The sequence below is a fragment of the Rhagoletis pomonella genome, unplaced genomic scaffold (assembly GCF_013731165.1).
Source record: "Rhagoletis pomonella isolate Grant_MI unplaced genomic scaffold, Rhpom_1.0 Rhpom_scaffold_00006, whole genome shotgun sequence".
Taxonomy (NCBI): domain Eukaryota; kingdom Metazoa; phylum Arthropoda; class Insecta; order Diptera; family Tephritidae; genus Rhagoletis; species Rhagoletis pomonella.
The window spans coordinates 37492378-37512742 of NW_023458560.1; the positions used below are offsets into that span (position 1 = coordinate 37492378).

At 38.4% G+C, this 20365-nt stretch overlaps 4 protein-coding genes across 4 annotated transcripts; all 4 read left to right on the top strand.

Annotated features, from left to right (window-relative positions):
• Nucleotides 1-640: 640 nt before the first annotated feature.
• LOC118741893 lies at nt 641-1879 on the top strand. Its single transcript, XM_036473867.1, has one exon. The coding sequence runs from the start codon at nt 641-643 to the stop codon at nt 1877-1879; it is 1239 nt and encodes a 412-aa protein (XP_036329760.1).
• LOC118741894 lies at nt 1637-5980 on the top strand. Its single transcript, XM_036473868.1, has 4 exons — nt 1637-2019; nt 2079-3198; nt 3506-3621; nt 5873-5980. The coding sequence occupies exons 1-4, from the start codon at nt 2014-2016 to the stop codon at nt 5978-5980; spliced, it is 1350 nt and encodes a 449-aa protein (XP_036329761.1). The 5' UTR covers nt 1637-2013.
• Nucleotides 5981-7643: 1663 nt separating this feature from the next.
• LOC118741895 (protein ANTAGONIST OF LIKE HETEROCHROMATIN PROTEIN 1-like) lies at nt 7644-8518 on the top strand. Its single transcript, XM_036473869.1, has 3 exons — nt 7644-7924; nt 7983-8240; nt 8515-8518. The coding sequence occupies exons 1-3, from the start codon at nt 7821-7823 to the stop codon at nt 8516-8518; spliced, it is 366 nt and encodes a 121-aa protein (XP_036329762.1). The 5' UTR covers nt 7644-7820.
• A 578-nt stretch (nt 8519-9096) lies between these two features.
• On the top strand, nt 9097-19591 carry LOC118740702 (armadillo repeat-containing protein gudu-like). Its single transcript, XM_036472342.1, is given in 6 exon segments — nt 9097-9923; nt 9994-10198; nt 18042-18855; nt 18921-19035; nt 19037-19133; nt 19213-19591. Coding segments are annotated over 6 exon segments (2202 nt in total). The 3' UTR covers nt 19357-19591.
• The last annotated feature ends 774 nt before the right edge of the window (nt 19592-20365 follow it).

Sequence of the window (20365 nt, forward strand, 5' to 3'; positions counted from 1 at the left end):
TGCCTCGGTCGGCGAAAATCCTCCGGCTGAACCCTCCACGAGGGTGCCGACTGGTAATGGCCACTACAATTTAGGTTCTGTACGATGTCAGAATGGTGTCCAGCTAAGATCAGAAATCAGAGCTATGTGCTTAAGCTCCTCAATAGCTAAGTTATATGGAAATGGTTTTTGATCGTGGCCTATGGAGGTAATGGAGGAGCAAACCTCTCTAAAAAAGCTCTGGGTTGGAACAAGGTGTTAGACGACCCGTGCTGATGTTCAGCCTGGCTGGGGACCCAGATTAACAAATAGCCCAGTCTCGAACGGAGTGCTCCGGATACCTGGCGACCTCCGGTTCTATCAAGCCTTACCTGCGCACACGGACCTCTGTGCGGGCGGACCTCCATTGTCCGACACTCGTGGGACCAAAATTATGAGCGCAATTTACTACAAAAAAAAACAACACAACAAGGAGGACGGCCCTCCAAAAAAACCGACAGGGGTGGCTCCAATTAATGCTACAGCCTCGAGCAGGGCATTTATCGGACCGCCAGTGACAGGAGTTAGAGGGGGCTTAAGCGGTAGGGCTGGTCCTGGTACGAGTACCATAGGAGGCAGAGGGGGGAGTGGAGGCTTGGGCAAACCGGTCTCCAACCGATTCATGGCTGGAGCTGCAGCGTCAGCTCCGCCTAGGGAAGTCAGACCCCAATCCACACACACCTCAACCCAAGGGCGGGGTTCGGCACCTGCTTCGAAAATAACCCGGCAGGATGCTGCCGACATTCCGAGCAGCTCGAGGAAAGTTGCAAACACAGGCCTGGGGGGGTCGGCTAAACATGTCCGCCCCTCGAAGCAGGCCTATTATGACAAAAAGGCGGCCATGAGGGTCGTGAACAAGATCGGGGACCTGCCGACAGAGCAGCTCACGGAGGAGCAGGTTAGGTCACTGGAGTGGGCGAGGGGAGTAGTAGCCAGCTTGGGAAGACCGGCAGCCGCTGCTCCAAAAAGGCAGCGGTCTGCTGAACAGGCAGGGGGTGGGGTCACCAAAAGACCAAGAACAGGTGGCCATAAATACCCCACTTTCAGGGACGTAGTGAAGGGAGGCGGTGAGGTACTGGCAATCATCGACAGAGGGGAGGAGGAAGGGACTATCCCCAAAGAGAAGTGGAGGTTGGTGGAGGAAGCGATTGCCGAAATCTACCTCCAAGTCCTAGACGAAAATCGTGGACCTCCTCCTCTCTGCCATGATTCCGGATGGTATCAGGGTAGAGCTAAACTCATCGCCTGCGAGGACCATAGGTCAGCCCAGCTCTATAGGTTGGCCGTTAGTAAGGTAGGTGAAGTTTGGCCGGGAGCCAAGCTCGAGGCCGTCAACAAGGAAGACATTCCTAGCAGACCGAGGGCTCGAGTTTGGATTCCGGCCAGACCCGCCGAGCCTGAAAGAATTGAGCGGATCTTCAGATCCTGTAATAAGGACCTGCCAAGTCATAATTGGAGGGTAGGGAAGATAGAGGACCCAGTAGAGAATAGAAGGCAGGTGTTGCTGATCCTCAACGCCGAATCGCTAGCCCCACTGGCGCAAAAGTATTGGACGGTGAGATTCGGGTTCAATGACGCAACCATTCGAATCTACCGCAGCGACGAGCCGAGGTTGGACCTTAGTGAGGAGAGCGACAAGTCCGGCCTGCGCAGCGGTGGTGAAGAAGGGTTGCCCAGCAGCCAATGCTCATCTGACTCGGAGAGGCTATCCGGATTGGGGCCATTATTCTATGAAGAAGACCTCCTCGCCGATGACACCGAGGGTGAGGAGATCGAAGAGGCGGACGTGGATGTCACGATGGTGGAGGTAAAACGGACAGATTCTGATGAAGCTGATCCAGATCAACCTCCACCACTCTAAACTCGCGTCTGCGAACCTTGAGGTCCGCCTGGCTGCCGGTGGACTCGACGTTGCCCTCATCCAGGAACCGTGGATACACGGCAATAAAATCTGCGGACTTGGGATGAAGGGCTTTAAGCTTATTGCCGCACAAAATGCAGGTAAAACTCGAGCTTGCATATTAGCAAGGAACAACTTAAACATCTTCCTGCTCCCACAGCTTAGTGACGGCGATCTGGTAGTGGCAAGCATTGAGCTGGACAAAACCAGCTTTTGGGTAGCCTCTGCCTACATGGCCCATGACAAGGACGTGCCACCAGACGGGTTTCGGACCTTGGCCGAGGAAGCAGCCTTCAAGAACAAACCACTGGTTGCCTCCTGCGACGCTAATGCCCACAACTTGATGTGGGGGAGTACGGACACGAATGCTAGAGGTGAGTCGTTACTAGACTTCATTCTAGGGAACAAACTTAGTGTCTTGAATTTAGGCTCAGAGCCGACCTTCATAACAAAGAGTAGAGAGGAAGTTTTGGACATAACCCTGGCTTCAGACATGTTTGCCCATAAAATCAAGAGATGGAGAGTACTGAAGGAAAAATCGTATTCTGACCATCGTTATATTGAATTCGAAATAGATCTTAAGACCCCCCAAGTAAGGGAGTTCAGAAATGTTAGAAATACCGACTGGGGGGTTTACAATAATAAATTAAGGACTTTACTGCCAAAGATACCTCCCCGAGACCTCGCCAAGCAGGTGGAGCTGGAGGGGTTGGTTAATCAGGTTACTAAAGCCATGAATAGTTCTTTGTCAGCCGGGTGCCCGGTTGTTCGATACAGGGGAAAAAGCAAACCACCTTGGTGGTCGAAACAATTATCCTTGTTACGTGAATCTAATAGGTCAATGTTCAACAAGGCCAAAGCCACGAGAGCAGCAGAGGACTGGGAAGCCTACAAGGCTGATCTGAAAGTATACAAAAAAGCAGTTAGAAGTGCGAAACGTAAATCCTGGCAAAGTTACTGCAAGGGAATTGAGGAAACCACGGAAGCGGCCAGATTAAGAAGAATTCTCGCAAAGTCGCCATGCAACCTCGGCTATCTTAAGGGTCAAGGGAACTCATGGACTACGACGAGCGAGGAATCTTTAGGTCTCCTCCTGGACACACACTTCCCTGGAAATAAGCCGGTGGAACCTAATGACCCCCAGAATGAAGGGGGGCTATCTGATCTGGGAAACCGACTGATTACAAACGAAAAAATTGAATGGGCTATTAAAACTTTTGGTCCTTACAAGTCACCGGGATTTGATGGAATACACTCGGTAGACCTACAGCAATCACGGGGTACTATCTCTCCGTTCATTGTGGTTATTATAAGAAGCTGTCTTAACATGGGCTACATCCCGCTAGGCTGGAGAGAGACAAAAGTCTCATTTATACCCAAGGCGGGCAGGTCCTCTCATACCAACCCTAAGGACTTCAGAGAGGATAGTGGATGATTATGTACGGGGCGTGATACCAACAAGTAGGCTCTCCCCAGCGCAGCATGCCTATACGAAAGGCAAATCCACGGAAACCGCCTTGCACTCGCTCGTTGGGTTGGTGGAAAAAAGTTTATTCGACAAAGAGTACGCTCTGGTTGCCTTTGTAGACATAGAAGGCGCCTTCAACAATATTAACGCAAGCGCCATAACGGGTGCCTTAGAAGAGCTTGGAGTTGACCAGAATGTGGCGGTGCTGATCGAGTCTATACTTGTCAGCAGGACGGTAACCGCTAAGCTCGGCAACACCACAATAAGCAGAAAGGTCTGTAGAGGCACTCCCCAGGGAGAGGTTCTCTCCCCTCTTCTCTGGAATCTGGCGGTGAACTCTCTGCTGGTGGCACTAGAGAGGGGGGGTTGCCATGTCACAGCATATGCTGACGATCTGGCAATTGCCGTCAAAGGCAAATACCCAAATACCCTAATGGAGATTCTGCGCTCTAACATGGCCACGCTTAGGAACTGAACAGAGAGTAGGGGACTCGGAGTAAACCCCGAGAAAACCGAAGCAATTCTCTTCACAAGGAAACACAGGCCTCCCATTGTCTCCCCGCTAATCTTTTTGGGTGTGGAGATATCCTTGAAGGAGAATGTTAAGTATCTAGGACTCATATTAGACAGGAAACTAACGTGGAAACCTAATATAGAGGAAAGAGTAAGGAAGGCCAACGTTGCATTATACACATGCAAAAAAGCGGTCGGTCGGCCAACAGGTCATGGCTAGAGGGCACATGTAGAACAACCAGGCTGCTTTGGCCGCAAATAGAAAAGAAAAAGACGAAAGAGTTGCTGTGCCTCTCAAGAGAGGACATTGCGAAGGTCACGGCTTGTGTAACCGGTCACTGGCTATTTGGCAGGTACTCTTCAAGACTAGGAATTTTCTCCCACGAATATTGCAGAAGTTGCAGAGATGAGGAAGAGGAAGAAACCGTAGAGCACTTCTTCTGCAGCTGCCCAGCTTTGGCCAAGAGGAGAGCAAGCTTTTTAGGCAGGCCCTTCTTTAGCTCTCTTACGGAACTATCACGCGTAGGAATAAAACCGATTCTACGCTTTATAAGAGCCTCAAATTGGTTCTCTGAAGAATAGTCACCGAGGTTCCCGTGTTCTGCAGTGGTACCACAATGGACCTTCAAAAGGTCTAAGTGAGTTGGTAAATTGAACCGACTGCCACATCAACCTAACCTAACCCTAACACGGTGCCTCTGCTAAGGGAGCGGTGCGAGAGAGACAACTGTCAGTTTATCGAACCTTGTATTATTGAGTCATGCGTCTTACGGTGCCACCTTTGTTCGCTGCATCGTGCATATTATTCACATGACGTTTTTAAATTTATTTTACATACATACATGTGTACCAGTCCAAGATGAAAAAAGAAACCTAAATTAGTAATTTTTTTATGAATGTAGTTAAAAAGTTCACAGAGGAAACGCATAAAAATTTAGATGTCAACAGAAAAATACCTACAATAAAAAAGCATCACTGAAGTGTGAGAAGGCTTTAAATCATATATGTAATACTTCTATATCAAGAATGATAGAATACAAGATTGCGCCGATCAGAGAGGATTTTTGAGAATAACTTTTGGGTGACGTCACACTGGTGCAATCGCGAGAGAGCAATGCCAAAACGTGAGCAAGAATGGAAGAAGAAGAAAAAATGTTGCAAGGAAAACGTAAACAAGTTGCACCAGTGTGACGTCATGCAAACAACGATTCTGTCAAATTCGTTAAGAGAGGAATAGCGGTCCGAGATCGGCGCAACCTTTGTATTCTCTCAATTGTGCTTCTATATTGATAGCAAGCTAACATCTCAATGTGTAAGCATTCCGAAATCAAAGCGAGACAGTCTAGTACTGTTTTTGTCAATGTATTGTGTATTTGAATGCCGGTTTTGTATATGTGTTGTGTATATGTTTATTTATAAATGTGTGTGTTCCTTTTCTTTCGTACGTGTTTATTGATATATCTGTACTGTAGTGTTTTCGGACGGTACTAGCTCTTACTGCCAATATAGGAGTATTACATATATGCTTTAAATGCCGTTTTAAAAAGGTAAATACATTTATAAAAGATTTTGACTTTTGCTGGGTGTAACTCAGTCAAAGTGCTATGAAAGAAAATAAAATTCTGAAAAGTAATAAACAGGAAAAGAGTGCACACAAAGTTAATATTTTACCCAAATTCATAAAAAATTAAGAAATCGAATTTTGTATAAAAATGTCACTGTACAGAGCTATATAAATCTATTTTATTTTTTTTTTAAATAAGGCCACTAGCATATACGGTTTTTATAAATGAATCTTGTAGCGTCACGCTATATAAATACATATGTACATATATATGTTTTGGCTGGCGAAATATGTACTTTTGCCAACTAATTAAAAAAGCGTATGATTCAATTTAACCACATTAAAAAAGTATTTAAATATTTTATTATTATATTTATTTATATTTATTATAATATTTATTTATTCCCAGATTAGCATTCCACCTCAGCGGAAACAAAGCCAGGATAAGAAACATAAGGAAATGTCTCAAGAAATGTGTGCATGTCGCACCGAAGACGTTCTAAAATTTTTGGGCTAGCAAATTACCGAGGTAAACTAGTAGCCTCATTTTCTTAAGGATATCTGTTTCGTACCTGATAAAAAGTCTAATAACTAGACATTTATTTCAAGAAATTAGAATATACGCCTAGTGTATTATGCTCCTAGTGCATAGGAATGCGAGTTGTTACCCATTATACACCGTTAGTAAATAAATATTATTATAGTTCCATCCCCACCCGCTAGTTATACACACTCAATGCGTTTCTAAGACAGCACGACGTGGCTCCAATCGAAGTGAAGTAAATAACAACCGTATTGAATGCATAAAAATAGACGTTGACACACAAATATTTTAGCTTTGGAAATTCCAGCACAAAGCATAGCACAATTAAATCAGAAAATTATGATAAAAGCATTACAAGGTAAATTCATTCTCTCATTTCGTCGGCCATGATTTTTTTTGACGTTTGCCAACATTTTAAAATCATATAAAATTGAAAATAAAAAAATTAAATTCAAGGCGATGCCGCCAAAGCAAAAACAAAATACATGTACATTTTTGTTTTTGTACTCCTGCTATCACCTTGTATTAATTCGCCTTGATTAAATTGTTCACAATTCTTGTTGTTTGAGATTGAAAATGAGAATGTGTGTGTGAGTTTGAGTTTTGATTTTAAAATTATATTGTTGGCAAACGTCAAGGCACATAAATACAGGTAGAAGCCAAAATGACGTTGCTCTCATGAGAACCAAACCTTTAAACTTCAACTTGTTTTTCTTTTATTCCTATATTTCGTTACGCTTTGAATGTCATATCGTTGTTTTTTTTTTTTTTGAATGTTCGTTAATAACAAATTTTAATTAACATTTGAATTTTTGTAGTGTTGTGCAGTTTATACTTAATGTATGTGTTAAAAATGCAACACCGAAGCGTTGTTTTTTATGTGGTGTTAAATATAAAGCAGATACCATTTAACGTGCCTCAATGTCCTTCGCGTAAAGAGCGTTGCGAAAGCAGCTGTGGGCCAGAGCTGCAGCGAAATGCCTTGCTGTGCGTTAAACATTTTAAAGCAGCAGATTTCATAAATGCACCGGGAGGTACAGGAAAGGCACGTTTGATGCCAAGTGCTGTTCCTATGACCCTTATGCCGGAAAGTCCCTCCAACAACACTGCAACTCATAAATTAAAAACATAAAACAACATACAAATTAACAAATTTTAACTAAAAAAATAAATAAATAGAAACAAAACTTCAAATTTACTCAAAAACGTCAACCAGCGAAATGTAATTTTTTATTTTTCCTTACACACGCTCATTTTTATTTTTACTCTCCCGAAAACTTTGACTTTTGTAGGTTCGATGTCAATTTGGCTTCTACCTGTTTTTATTGTACCATGGTTTTTATTGTACCATGGTTTTAAGCGCTGGTTATACTAACATAGCAAGGCAGGGCATAATCAAGCAGCGCATGTGAAACAGGGGAGTGGTTATACTCCGCATATCGCACATTATACTTCAAAATCAGCTGTTTGCGAAATATCGATTTATTAATTAATTTGTTTTCTGACAGGAAAAGTTGTTCAAAGAGTAAGTAACTAATTTGGCAAATTAAGTACACTTAATAATAATTAAACATACTCCTACAGGTGTTTTCTTGATTAATACACCATGTGGCCTGATGGACAAATAGAAGAAGACTTCCTCGATTTGGCATTTTTAAATATTTGCCGTCTTCAACAGAAACGGCAAGAATCGAGGCGAGTACGGCGCTGGGCGGTTCATCCAGTAAATAGGGATCGGAAATTGAATGGATACTTCAGGAAAGTGTTCTTGAAATGCAAATCCCACGACAGCAAGATTTTTCTTTTAACCAGGATGAACCGCCCGGTGTACGATTTATTGCAAACGTTGCTAAATCCGTTTCTGGAAAGACCCAAGAAACAAATCTCTCCAGAAGAGCGCCTTGCGATAACACTGATGTAAGTTAAAGGCGAGTGCTAGATATTCATTACATTATAATAACAATTTTTTTTGTAGGTACCTCGCACATGGAACGTCGTTCGAAATCATCGCTTCAATGCACAAGATGGGAAAAACCACTGTTCGGAATATTGTGTTAGAGATCTGCGAGATTATATGGACCACTTTGTCTCCAGTATATCTCAGCGAACCCACTTTGGCGCAATATAAAGACATTGCGGACGACTTTTCCAGAATGTGGAATATGCCAAATTGTGTAGGAGCCATTGACGGGAAACACATAGCCATCACTTGTCCGAAGAATTCTGGCTCGCTGTACTTTAATTATAAAAAATTTTATAGTATAGTATAGTATAAAAAACAAGGTAGTTCCATTGCCACTTTTTCGTCGCCATATTAACAACCTGACAATTAAGCAGATTGTGACATTTCGTGCTACCATACCCAATATATAAAATCCTTCAAATTTTCTTATTAATGTTTTGTCGATTTAAAAATATTTTGTTCTTAAGCATAGTATAATAAGAAATAAACAAGAAATAAGTGTGAAATTCCACAACATTTCCTTGAAACATTTTGCAACATGAAGCTAGCAACACAATTTTCATGACATTTTTAAATACACATGTATATTTTAAATTGTGTGAAAGCTGACAGTTTATAGAATTCAGTAGCGAAGAAAACAAAGGGGGGTTAAGTGGTTAAACCTTACCCAAGCCGATCATAAAACTTGCGACGCAATTTCGGCTTATGCCTGTGGGTCTTGGCAAGAATATAATCCCTGAAGGTTTAGCTTAAAATGGTTTGCGGGATACACCCTGTGATCATGTTACTTTCCAGAAGGTGTGGCTTAAAATTTAAACGTTTTCAAAATAAGATATTGATTAGTTTTAAAAGGTATATATTAATACAACTATTTACTTTATAATCCCAAATTTAGAATATAAAATGTCCCACACCAAAAAACTTACAATTGGGTAATGCCGCTTCGAATTTTTCACAATTGAGCAATTGTCAAAAATCTGCTTTTTAATCAAAAAGTTGTTTATTGAAACTACCTTCTTTTTTGTATCATGGTTTTACCTTGTTTTGTTTTTATCATGCAGAAAATCATATTTCTTATACCACATACCTACATATATTATTTTTCTGCCTAATACAAAGCGGAAATATGTCCACCATAGAAGATGAGGAAGAAAAGATAAATGTCCAATCACTGCAGGACGCTAAAGCTCGCATGATAGACATTACACCGGAACAGCAGAAACATTTGAAAGAGGTGCTTTCACAAAATTTGCAAGAAAAGCAGCAGCACGAGGAGGCATGGCAGTCGGGGCAACAACAACCCGACTCTGATGAGCAGCGGCGGCAACAAAAAGTTAAGAAAGAAGACCAGCAGCAAAAGAAGAAAGAAGCGCGTCGGCGCGTTAACGATACGTGTGGTAGCTGTCCAGAACGTTTCTTTGGCAGCAAAAAAACCATTGTCACTCAAGACTCTGACTCAACAGAGGTGGAATCATCGACGGAGGAAGAGGAACGTTGGAAGGACATAGCACGCACCGCCGAAATAGCCGCTGATTACTATAATATACAAAAGTTAATTAAATACATTAAGGCGGGCAATCAAACGGCCACCATTGTCTCACTTTGTTGCCTGCGCGACTACGATTTACGCATACAAATCAATCAAATGACCGTACAGGACATAGGCGGTTTGGAGGTGTTGGTCAACATACTCGAATGTAATGATTCACATTGTCGCCTCGGCTCGCTTTACGTACTCTCTGAGATCTCCTTAAATATCGATATATGCAAGAGTATTGTCGATTTGGGTGGCATACCGCTTATTGTAGATATATTGAGTGCACTGTCACTCGAACTAAAGACTATGGCTGCTGAAACGTTGGCTAATGTGTGTAAGATACGTTTGGCTAGGAAATATGTACGCACTTGTAACGGTATACCCAAGTTGGTGGATATGCTGGATGTGAGCTTGCGGTAAGTGTTGAGGTTTTTAGTTGCGCATGAAATGTGTGTATGTAATGATTTTGTTTTTTTTCTTTTTAAGTATACTCAAAACGCCACGTGAAGAACTCAACACAAGCGATCTGGAGTGTTTGAATATGGCGCGTGCACTTTGGTCGCTATCGCTCTCCCGCCAGGAGCTGATGCGTAAAAGTGGCATCGTACCATTGATGGCTCGCTTACTCAAATCCTGCCACACCGACGTTTTCATACCCATTATGGGCACGATACAAGAATGCGCGTCGCAGGTAATGTCTAAGGAAATACTATACAAGTAGAAAGTTTCTTTCAGATAAATTAAGTTCGAGCAGGGAGAAAGAGGAAATTTCAATAGACTTACAGATCGTGATACTTAGCAGATATCCGGTCTTTTGCAACAGTTGTTAGAAAGTGATTTGTACTTTTCTTCATTTCGTAACTGGAGAACGCTCAGTTTGACCTAAATGAAGTGTTCATGTATCGTATACTACAAAAGCCTTTCTGTCTTAGTAGATAGATGATTTCAAAAAGAGCGCTGAAAGAGCGGAGTTCATAGGCAGATAACTGTGGACTACCTCGAAGTTCAAATTACTCCAACCTTCTTTCTTTCAGTCGGTGTTCTCTCTCTTTCATCCTAGGTTAAATTAATTTTTTTCTTTTTAATTCAATTTTCTTAAAATTTTTAAATTTTATTGTTTTAAAACGAAAAATATTTCTCAATTTAATTAAATTTTTAGAAACTTGTTTTATTTAATTAAATTCTTTTAAATGTAATGTTATTCTTTTTTAATTAAATTTGCTTGTAATTTTAAGATTTTATTGTTTTAAAGAGAAAAAATAGTTTCTTTTAATTTTTAGGAAATTGTTTTTAATTATTTTTCTTTTTCTAATTTAAGTTTCTTTTAATTTTTGGATCTGATTGTTTTGTTGGATCTGGATATTTTTTTATTTCGTTTAATTTTTAGAAACTTATTTTATTTATTTTTGAAGTGAATTTTTTTCTTTATTCAATAAAATTTTCTTTTAATTTTTATCCTTGTTTTAAAAAGAAAAAAATTTGTTTATTAGTCTCATTAAAATTTTAGGTACTTTTAGTTTTTTACTTTAATTTATTTTTGTGATTTAATATTTTTTTAATTTTTAGATCTTTTGTTAAACATAAAAATATTTTTAATTTAATTTTTAGAAATTTATTTTAGTTTTTCCTTTTATTTTAAGTAAATTTTTTCTTCTTTAAAATTAAATTTCTCTTAAATTTTAAGTTTTATTGTTTTAAAAAGGTAAATATATATAGTTTTAATGTAATTTAATTTTTAAAGCGTATTTCATGTATATTGTTTCTTATTTTTCAATTTAAATTTTTATATTTTTTAATTTAATTTTCTTTTAATTTTTAGATTTTACTGTTTTCAAACGAAAAAAATTTGTTTAATTTTATTTATTTTTTAAAAACTTGTTTATATTTGTAATTTTCTTTTTTTGTTTTTATTTTACTTTAAATTAAATTTTTAGATCTCGTTTTAAAAAGAGTTTTTTTTAATATAGTGCTGAACGATTTTCCGTCATCCCGTGTTTTTTTAATTTCATTTAATTTTTAGAAATTTACTTTATTTATTTTTTCTCTTTTAGTTATATGTTTCTCGTTTGAATTAAATTTGTTTCTTCTTTTAAATAAAAATTTAGAGTTTATTGTTTAAAAAAAAGTGTTTTTGTTATTTCGTATCAATTATGTTCTTATTTAATTTATTTTTCGATTTTTTAATTTAACTAATTTTTCAAATGTAATATTTTTTAATTTTTAGTATTTATGGTTTTAAAAAGAAAATACCATATTTTATAGATGTAAGAAAATTTTTCGAAAACATATTGCTAAAACATAAACAGAATAAAGCTAAGACATCCTCGTTAGCAGATCTTTCGATTAGTCTGTCGAAAGACAGAAGACAGCTTTCAAGTTATTTGGCACCCAAAAAAAAAATACTTTTATGAAAGAAACAGCTCTACCGAGTGCCCATATACTGAGAAAACTGGGATTGTGGAAAGAGAATCATTATGGCCGGGTGCTCATTTGACCAACAATATTTTCTGATTAAAACTTCGAAATCAAGATTATTTTTACTGCGGAATTTTTATTATGCTTGCAGTATGGGTGCGGGAATCTTTATCAGTGACCTTGAAACCAGAACCCAGATTTAGGAAGTTTTTTTCAACGACGGCGAGATGGATTGATATAAAACTCATCTCTTAGATTGATTCCTAAATCTGCGTATACACCTCGCACGTTTTCTTCTCACCTCTCGATTATCATCAGCTAGATCCAGGGTTGCCACTTTGGTAAATTATTACCAAAATTGGTAGAAAAAATTTGGATTGGTAAAAGGTAAATTTTCGGTCATTTTAGTAGATTTTTGTTAAAGTATTTGGTTTGAAAAACAAATAAAACTTTTCGTGCCCGCTTTATTTCTCGTGGTTATCGTTATATTATAAATTACTTTCTACATTGTTTGTTATACTAAACTTCCATCTGAATACCCAAAAACTCAGATTAAAAAACTGGACATTTATTCTTAAACAAACAAAAATAGCAAAAAAAATTACTTGAACAATAATAAAATAAAATAAAAGGGGTTTTTTCAGTCCCTGTAGTTATCTATAGCAAAAAAAAAATTACTTGAACAACATTGTGAATATAAGAAAAATCACCAAGGGGTTTTTTGAGTCGCTGTATTTGTCTATAATAAATCTAGTTAAGTTTTTTTCAAATGATTAAGTTTCGTTGTTGCCTTTGCTTCATCACTTTCGATTTTGGTTGAAGGAAATCGAGAAGATGTCATTAATATGATCTTAAATACCATATCAATAGTAAAATAAAAAGTTCCTCAATAAAAACTTTTAATTTCTATGGAAGTAGAACACAACTATAGCTTTTAATAAAAAAGCTAAAAAAAAGTTATTAGTAGATTTTTTTCAGATTTGGTAAATTTTTTTCAAATGGCTGGTTAATATTGTTTTTAGTCAGTGACAACCCTGGCTAGATCTATAGTTCAACCCATGATTCAATAATACAAGTTTAGATAATTATTGACCGCTGCGGTTTGACACTCGCTTACAAAAGGTTGCATTTACGAAGGACGGAGAAAGGGGAATAATGAAATCTCTTGTTGCGAAAATGGTAGTAGAAAAGTACGCAAAGTAGGCAATTAGTAGTCAAATTCCTTTTGTAAATTCTAATGTATTTGCAGGAAATCTGGCATTTTAAACGAAATGTTGAACGTAATATTGATATATCTACGTGAATTACGCAATTTATGTGCTATTTAGCTGTATAAAAACTGCAAAATGACTCAAAATTAAGATAAGACTACTATGAGATTGATGTAAACATCCAATTTAAAAACAGTTTATGTTTTCATCAGTTAAATATGCTTCATATGCATACACAAATAAACATATTGCACAAAAGCTTATACTTCTATTTCACACCAAAGGTACACTGTTTCCATGTAAATTTGCAAAGAAGCAACACGGTGCCACTGCTAAGGGAGCGGTGCGACAGAGACAACTGTCAGTTTATCAAACCTTGTATTATTGAATCATATGATATGATATGATGATGATATGATATGACTCATATGAGTTCAACCCTTTTTATGTCTGCAAACGATTTTACTTTCCCTGCAAGAACACTGACCATCATATGATTGCTCATCTGAGCTAAAGTGCTAAACGAAATTTCAATCAGTTCGCAGAACAAACTTTCAATCAGTTTCTTAAGGACAATGTGGAAAAACTGATGTAAAGAGTTGTGTGCGTGTGATTGGGTATCACCTTCTAACACATTACCATATCGACCCTGTCGACATATAGCTGTCGTGCTCGTGCTTATAAGTTCTGTTTTCATTCATGATGTAAGTTTTAGTCAGAGGTGAGCAATCAAGACTGACGACGAAATCAATCACAGCTGAGCAATCAAACCTGATGTAGAAAGCGTTCAAAGCTGAGTGATCAGACCTGATGTGTACAACAATCAAAGATGGGGGATCGAACCTGATGTAGAAAACAATCAAAGGAGAGGAATCAGGGGTGATGTTAAGATCCATCAAATTAAAATATTACACGAATAAATTACTAAATGTTACATAAAAATACAAATAAATATTACATAAATTCATCCATATTTCTACTAATTTGTGATTTTTTTTATTTAAACGAACAGTATAACTTGTTTCGCACAAAGTTTCAAAATTTAATTATTGTTTGGTTTTTGCTGTATGTAAACCATATTTTTATAAAAATTAACGGAAAAAATTATGTTAAAAAATGTTGCATTAATTGTGAAAAAATCTGTGGCAATACTTGTTTCATTAAAAAAAATTTTTAGCTATAGCTTCATGCTAGTAGTAAGTTAATGTTGAAAAAAGGGGTTGAAAAGAATAAAAACTAATTAATTATTAACTTTAAATTTAAGTTTAATGAGCCTCCTGCTTCGACTTCTTTGCAAATTTTTTTTGCGACATCCGGTGATGGCTAAGTTCCACTGCTTTTTTAACGCCTCGTTCAAAATCGAAACTTCCTTGTAGTTTGAAGATTTCTAAATGAAACAATGAATACATGTATTACAAAATTATAGTTTATGATACTCAATTGAAAATACTTACCTCGTAGAATGGAATCAAACAGCTTAAGCTTGACCAGGGCCTGCTTTTCGCATCTGCCATCCCAGTTGTAGGCGCCCATCAATTTATCCGTAAAAATCTGTCTGACGACGGACGGAACATCTTCGGAAACCCCTTTAATTTTATGCAGGTGTGATGTCTACAAATTTTAAAATTAAGTAAAAACTATAACATTTTAAATTTTCACCTCAATTACCATTGCCCGCGCGTACTCCGGTATTTTAAGATTGTCCTCCACATTTAACACTGCTATTGAGGTCTGGAGAGGCAATGCACTCGCAACATCGTCCATATGCTTATCTCGCAGCTCTCCTGTCATTCGACAGACGGAATGTTCTACCTTCTTAATCGAGACTTTGCATTCCCGTAATAACTGGTGCTGTGCCGATGTTTCGCATTTGGGTGTGGACTATTGGAAATAAGTTTTTATTATTTTAATACAAATATAGGTAAATATATAGGTAGATATCTCAGAAATAACAAATTAAATGAAGCAATACTCACATTTTCCATAATATAATTCAATTTTTCACATATCAGCGATTGGTTTTCGCTCATTATTTGTTGCTAATATTAGCGGATAAAACGATTATGAGATATGACATTTAAACCAACGAAATCATAGCTAGGGTACATTTCAAAGCGCACAATGCCATTCTCTCTTATTTCAATACAACATAATATGTGTAATAATTGAAAGTGTTTAATTACGAAATAAGAGTGGCGGGCTCTTTATATAAGAGAGTTTTGAAATGCACCTACTTACATTCATTTCGATCGTTTGTAGTTTTATCAGCAGCGCTTGAAGTACATCTACGTCTGTAAATATTTCGACAAAAATTTAACATGTATGTTAAGAAAAATAACATATGTATAAGTGTATGTTACCTTCATTGGGCCCACCGACGTTATTGTTGGATGAGACTGTTGTGGAAATACATATTTTGGTACATAGAATTGAGAAAAATAAAACATAAGTTACCTTCATCAGATACATGGACGTTGTTGTTGGATGGGGTAACCGCCTTTGATGAATCCTCTTCATCGTTAAAATTCGAAGTTGTAATGAATCTTTTTACAGAGTTTCCTGGAAAATGTTAAAAATATATACTATACATCTATATATGCCCTATAAAAAATAGTTCTACTTACCATTGGCTTGGGATGCCATAATAGTTCTATTTCCAAAAATAGTATGAAGTCAAATGAGGTATTATAAAATATATTTTTAAATATTAATATTTTATTATTTTTTTAATGGAAAATGTGGCTTAATTACAAAAGTCGTGGAAAAGATGATGCAGAAGAGGTATGAACAAAAATTTGTTTTCATAGGGGATACAGAAGTATTTATAGTCAATATCACTCCTTTCAATTTTACTTGCAACAACAATACCTAGACTAGCGAAGGAGGAAACAGGGTCTTCAAAAAAGTTTTCTGTTTTCCTAAAAACCATACACTCAATTACTTCTGAATCTCCTAACCCTACAAGTTCCATTACCTTTATAGGTCCCGCTTTCTTACTGTAACAAAAACAATCCTTTTCTTTTCTTAGATCAATGTCAAATGCTCCAAACCGAGAAGTCTGCTCCGAAAGTGATTTAAGATCTTGCCTTTCATCAAGCCTTAAACAAATTTGTTGCAATACTTGATTCGGTTTTTTAATTATCTTTTTTAAAAGTTGCATAAAGTTTTCAAACCTATAAGCAGAAAATGAATCCAAAGGGCCCAGACTTTTAACGCATTCGGACAAATGAAGTAAGCCATGAATGTTGAAACTAACTAATTCTTCTCCAAATATCCTACTGAACTCCGCGACAAAGTGTTCCAGCATTTTTTGAGCAATATCGGCCTCCGACCTGAACGATTTTTCACTTGAAAGAAGGCGAATACTACTATGCAAAAGCAAGAAAAGGTAGTACAACTCTCTACTTACGCAATCCTTCAAAATAAAAACGCCTGTGTATAGCAAGAACTGCCTGAACTCCAATGACTAACTTCATCCAAGCCCCTTGAAATTCGACAGAATTCAGATGGAAAAAAACTGGAAGCGAAACGAATATTTGCATTCATCTTTGTGGTATTTGAATTTTTGATGAACAGTTTAAGACATTTTTTAACGACACCTAAATCAACCAAATGCATAGAGTCAAGAGGAAACTGAGAAACCATTCTAAAGCCAGCGTCTTCTAACACACTTTTCTGATGCCTAAATTGAGCAAGGTGGTGAGAAGCATGAACTCTCTGCTCAAAAGATGAATCCGACCTAAGTTCACCAATTTCTTTGGGAAAACATACTCTTCTCTCTTTATATTTGCCTTCGAGACAACATTTAGGACAACCGCTTTTTCCATTAAATGACATAACACCAGAAACAAACGCTCTAGCCGGAGAATCACAAATGAACACCCGAACATCAAACTTTAATACGATCTGATTGGGACCCACTTTGATACCATTTTCCCTAAGATATTTTGCTTCTGATGTAAAATTTGCCATGAAATCATTGATATTTTCTGGTTTCTTTAGTCCAGAAAAGCAACCTATTACAAAAGGTGTTACACTAGGAAAATATACAAGTACAAAACTCGCCATTTGGAATGGACTGAATATTAATTTTTTCCCGACTAGTTTTTAGGAGACTTTTAGCGGACAAAGGTAAGTCATTCATTCCAACTTTCCGAAGAGTTTTAAGTAAATCGTCAAGGGCGTTTTGAGAAATTTTATTTCTAATCGCCCAAGACTTCAATTCCTCCTTTGCATTCAGCTACTCGAAATTTTCATTCGGCACTTCACTGCTGGCGGTATCTAAAGACTCGTCCAGAAAAGGATCACTTTCACCAAGAAAAACTTCACTCGACGTGCAGTCTTCCATATTTTCTGTTTCACCAGAAGCCGCAGCCACACTTTGCACATTTTCTTGAGAGGATTGCTCAAGTTCTTTAAACTTTTTTATATTAGCTTCGAAAAGCTTTTTTTCTTTTGATAGACAATTGCTTAAATGCCTCTTCTTCATTTTTTCTTCAAATTCTTTTATATTAAATAAACTTTCCTTTTAATAAAATTGTATTTCGCAAATTCCACGTCTGTCGTTCTTAATTTTTCCACGCTTTTTGACGGCTTCCTTTTCTTTTTTTTTAATTCTTCTCCTCTTTCATTTCTTCTTCTCTTCTTTTTAGCGAAAAGAGGGAGAAGACAAAGAGAAGAAATAATGAAAGGGCAAAATAATGTACCAAATCGGTTTGACTGCTTACTCTTGTGGCATATATATGTTGCAGAAAAAAAAGATTAAAGCAAATTGCGGATGTGTTAGTATGTGTCAAAACTTTTACAAATGTATTGGAGTTTCCATCAGTCGCGTCTTGCAGGGTTATTATTTATATACTCCGATGGCTTGAAAATTTCCCCTTTAAACCGATTTGTTATCCAATCCAGCCCAAATTCCAACTGGCAATCACCACCGAGGGTATGATCGCCGATATTGTCACCCACTTGCATTCAGATAGTTTGGACTTGAAGACTGAAGGTAGTACGGCGATTTACAAGTGCGCCTTCGATCAGACCACACGTGATTTGGTGCGTTCCGCTGGCGGTCTGGAGCCACTTGTCGCCATCATCAAAGATAAAAATATACGAGATAACAAGAAATTAATGACTGGCGCTGATGGCGCAATTTTGATGTGTGCTGTCTCCGAAGCAAATGTAAAGAAACTCGACACATTACGACTCATCGATCATCTTGTGCCGCTGCTGAACGATGATTCAGATGACGTGATTACCAATGTGGTTGGCGCCATAGCTGAATGTGTGCGTTTCCAAAATAATCGTGAAGTGCTGCGTACAGCTGGCGGCTTGCCAGCATTGGTTGCGTTACTGAACTCCTCGCATGCGCCACTTTTGGTTAATTTGGCCAAGGCATTGAAGGAATGCGCCGAGGATGCTGAAAGTATGCGCATACTAGAGGAATTAGATGCAGTGCGTCTGATTTGGTCATTGCTGAAGAATACCGACACACAAGTGCAGGCGTACGCTGCTTACGCCATATGTCCATGTGTGCGCAATGCGCATGAATCGGGTGAATTGGTGAGAAGCTTGGTGGGCGCTATGGAATTGGTTGTGGATTTGCTGAAGTCAACCGACACGCATGTATTGTCGGCGGTGTGTGCCGCTATAGCAACAATTGCGAAAGATTCCACAAATTTGGCAATTTTAACTGATTTGAAAGTAATCTACAAGCTAGCTGATTTGGGTGAGTATTTGTGTGTTTGTGGCAAATTTTAGAGTTTGGTATTAAAGGCTCCACTTCGCACACAGTTAATACCAACGAGGACTTGTTGCGTGAAAATTTGGCCGCCACTATCGCAAGTTGCGCTACTTATGGCAATAACACACAAGAGCTGGGACGTTTGCGCACTGTCACGCCCATTTTGCTACCTAACCAGCAATGATCCGGCCGTGCATCGCACCACAGCCATGGCGCTGGAGAAGTTGTCGATGGATCCACAAAATTGCATCATTATGCATCAGGTACGTGGGTGATTTTTTTGATTTCGTAAGGAAGATTCTCTTGCGTCAATTTTCTTTTCAATACTCTTCTTCTTTTCAGAGCGGTGTGGTACCATTTTTGCTGGAGTGCGTTGGTTCCACCAACAAAGAGACACAGCTGGCTGCTGCTGGTTGTCTGCGCAACATACGTGAATTGGCTTTGCGTGCCGAGGAATATTTGTTGAAAATCGATGAGGAATATTAAATTGATTGCGCTTTCTGAACATGAACGCGCATATACTTTTTTGTTATTTTTGCGCAACAGTTTTTCACAGACTGCAATAAACTGCATTCCGCCTTCCACGCCTCCTCGCAGCATTAAGTTTTCTGAGCCACAGTTAGGTCCCAAAACTTTCGTTTCATACACGTCGTTGTTCACTGAGCTACGGACAAGAATACATTACGTGCTCTGCATCTTCTTGGCCCTCCGATTCGCGAATCTCGGAAAATGCATCTTCTTAGCGCCGGAAGCAATGGACATAACTTTTAAAGCAGCCATGCCCATTGATGATTTATGTAAGCTCGTAGTATATCTCACCGTGCTCCCTTTTAAGCCATGCTGCAAACTCAGAAATGAGCCGATGAGTCCACCTTTGAAACAGCAAACACTGCGGTTAGTATTTGGACGTCCTCGTTTCGCATCAAGCTAGTATTGCTCTGGTGTGGCGACTACAAGAGCTAATATTCCTGCTGTTCCTAGAGCAGACTCTTCCGTGCCCGTTAGAAATGCACAGCATACGCGTAGAGCTCATCGACGATACGTGGAGTTAACACTTCGAGCGTAGGACCCTCGTTTAAATGCCTTAAACCATATCGTGAAACCATAGAATGCTCTTCCTACACTTTCTAGTAGCTGTCTACATTGATGGCGTGGTCAACTAGTATTTGCCATAAGTCTGGTTAGCGCTCTGGTCGCCACTGTGGCGCCAGAGGTCTGTCTGACTGATGCCGCCTTCTTCTGTCGCTGTTTTCGATTATTCGCCGCTGTAGACTTTGGTTGGGACCTCCACAATCCGTGCCCCTAAGAGATGGAGTTGTGCTCAGTGACTCAGTCAAATTGTATTTATCTTTTTGTTTGAGTTCCTGGCCATAGAAAAATAGAAGGTAATGAGAGAGCATAGTAATTAATCAAAGTGTGTGAGTCCAGAGATCAAGCGGAGAATAACTCTTTCCAAAAGGTGCTACTTTGGACTCGGTAGGCATAAAAATACGAT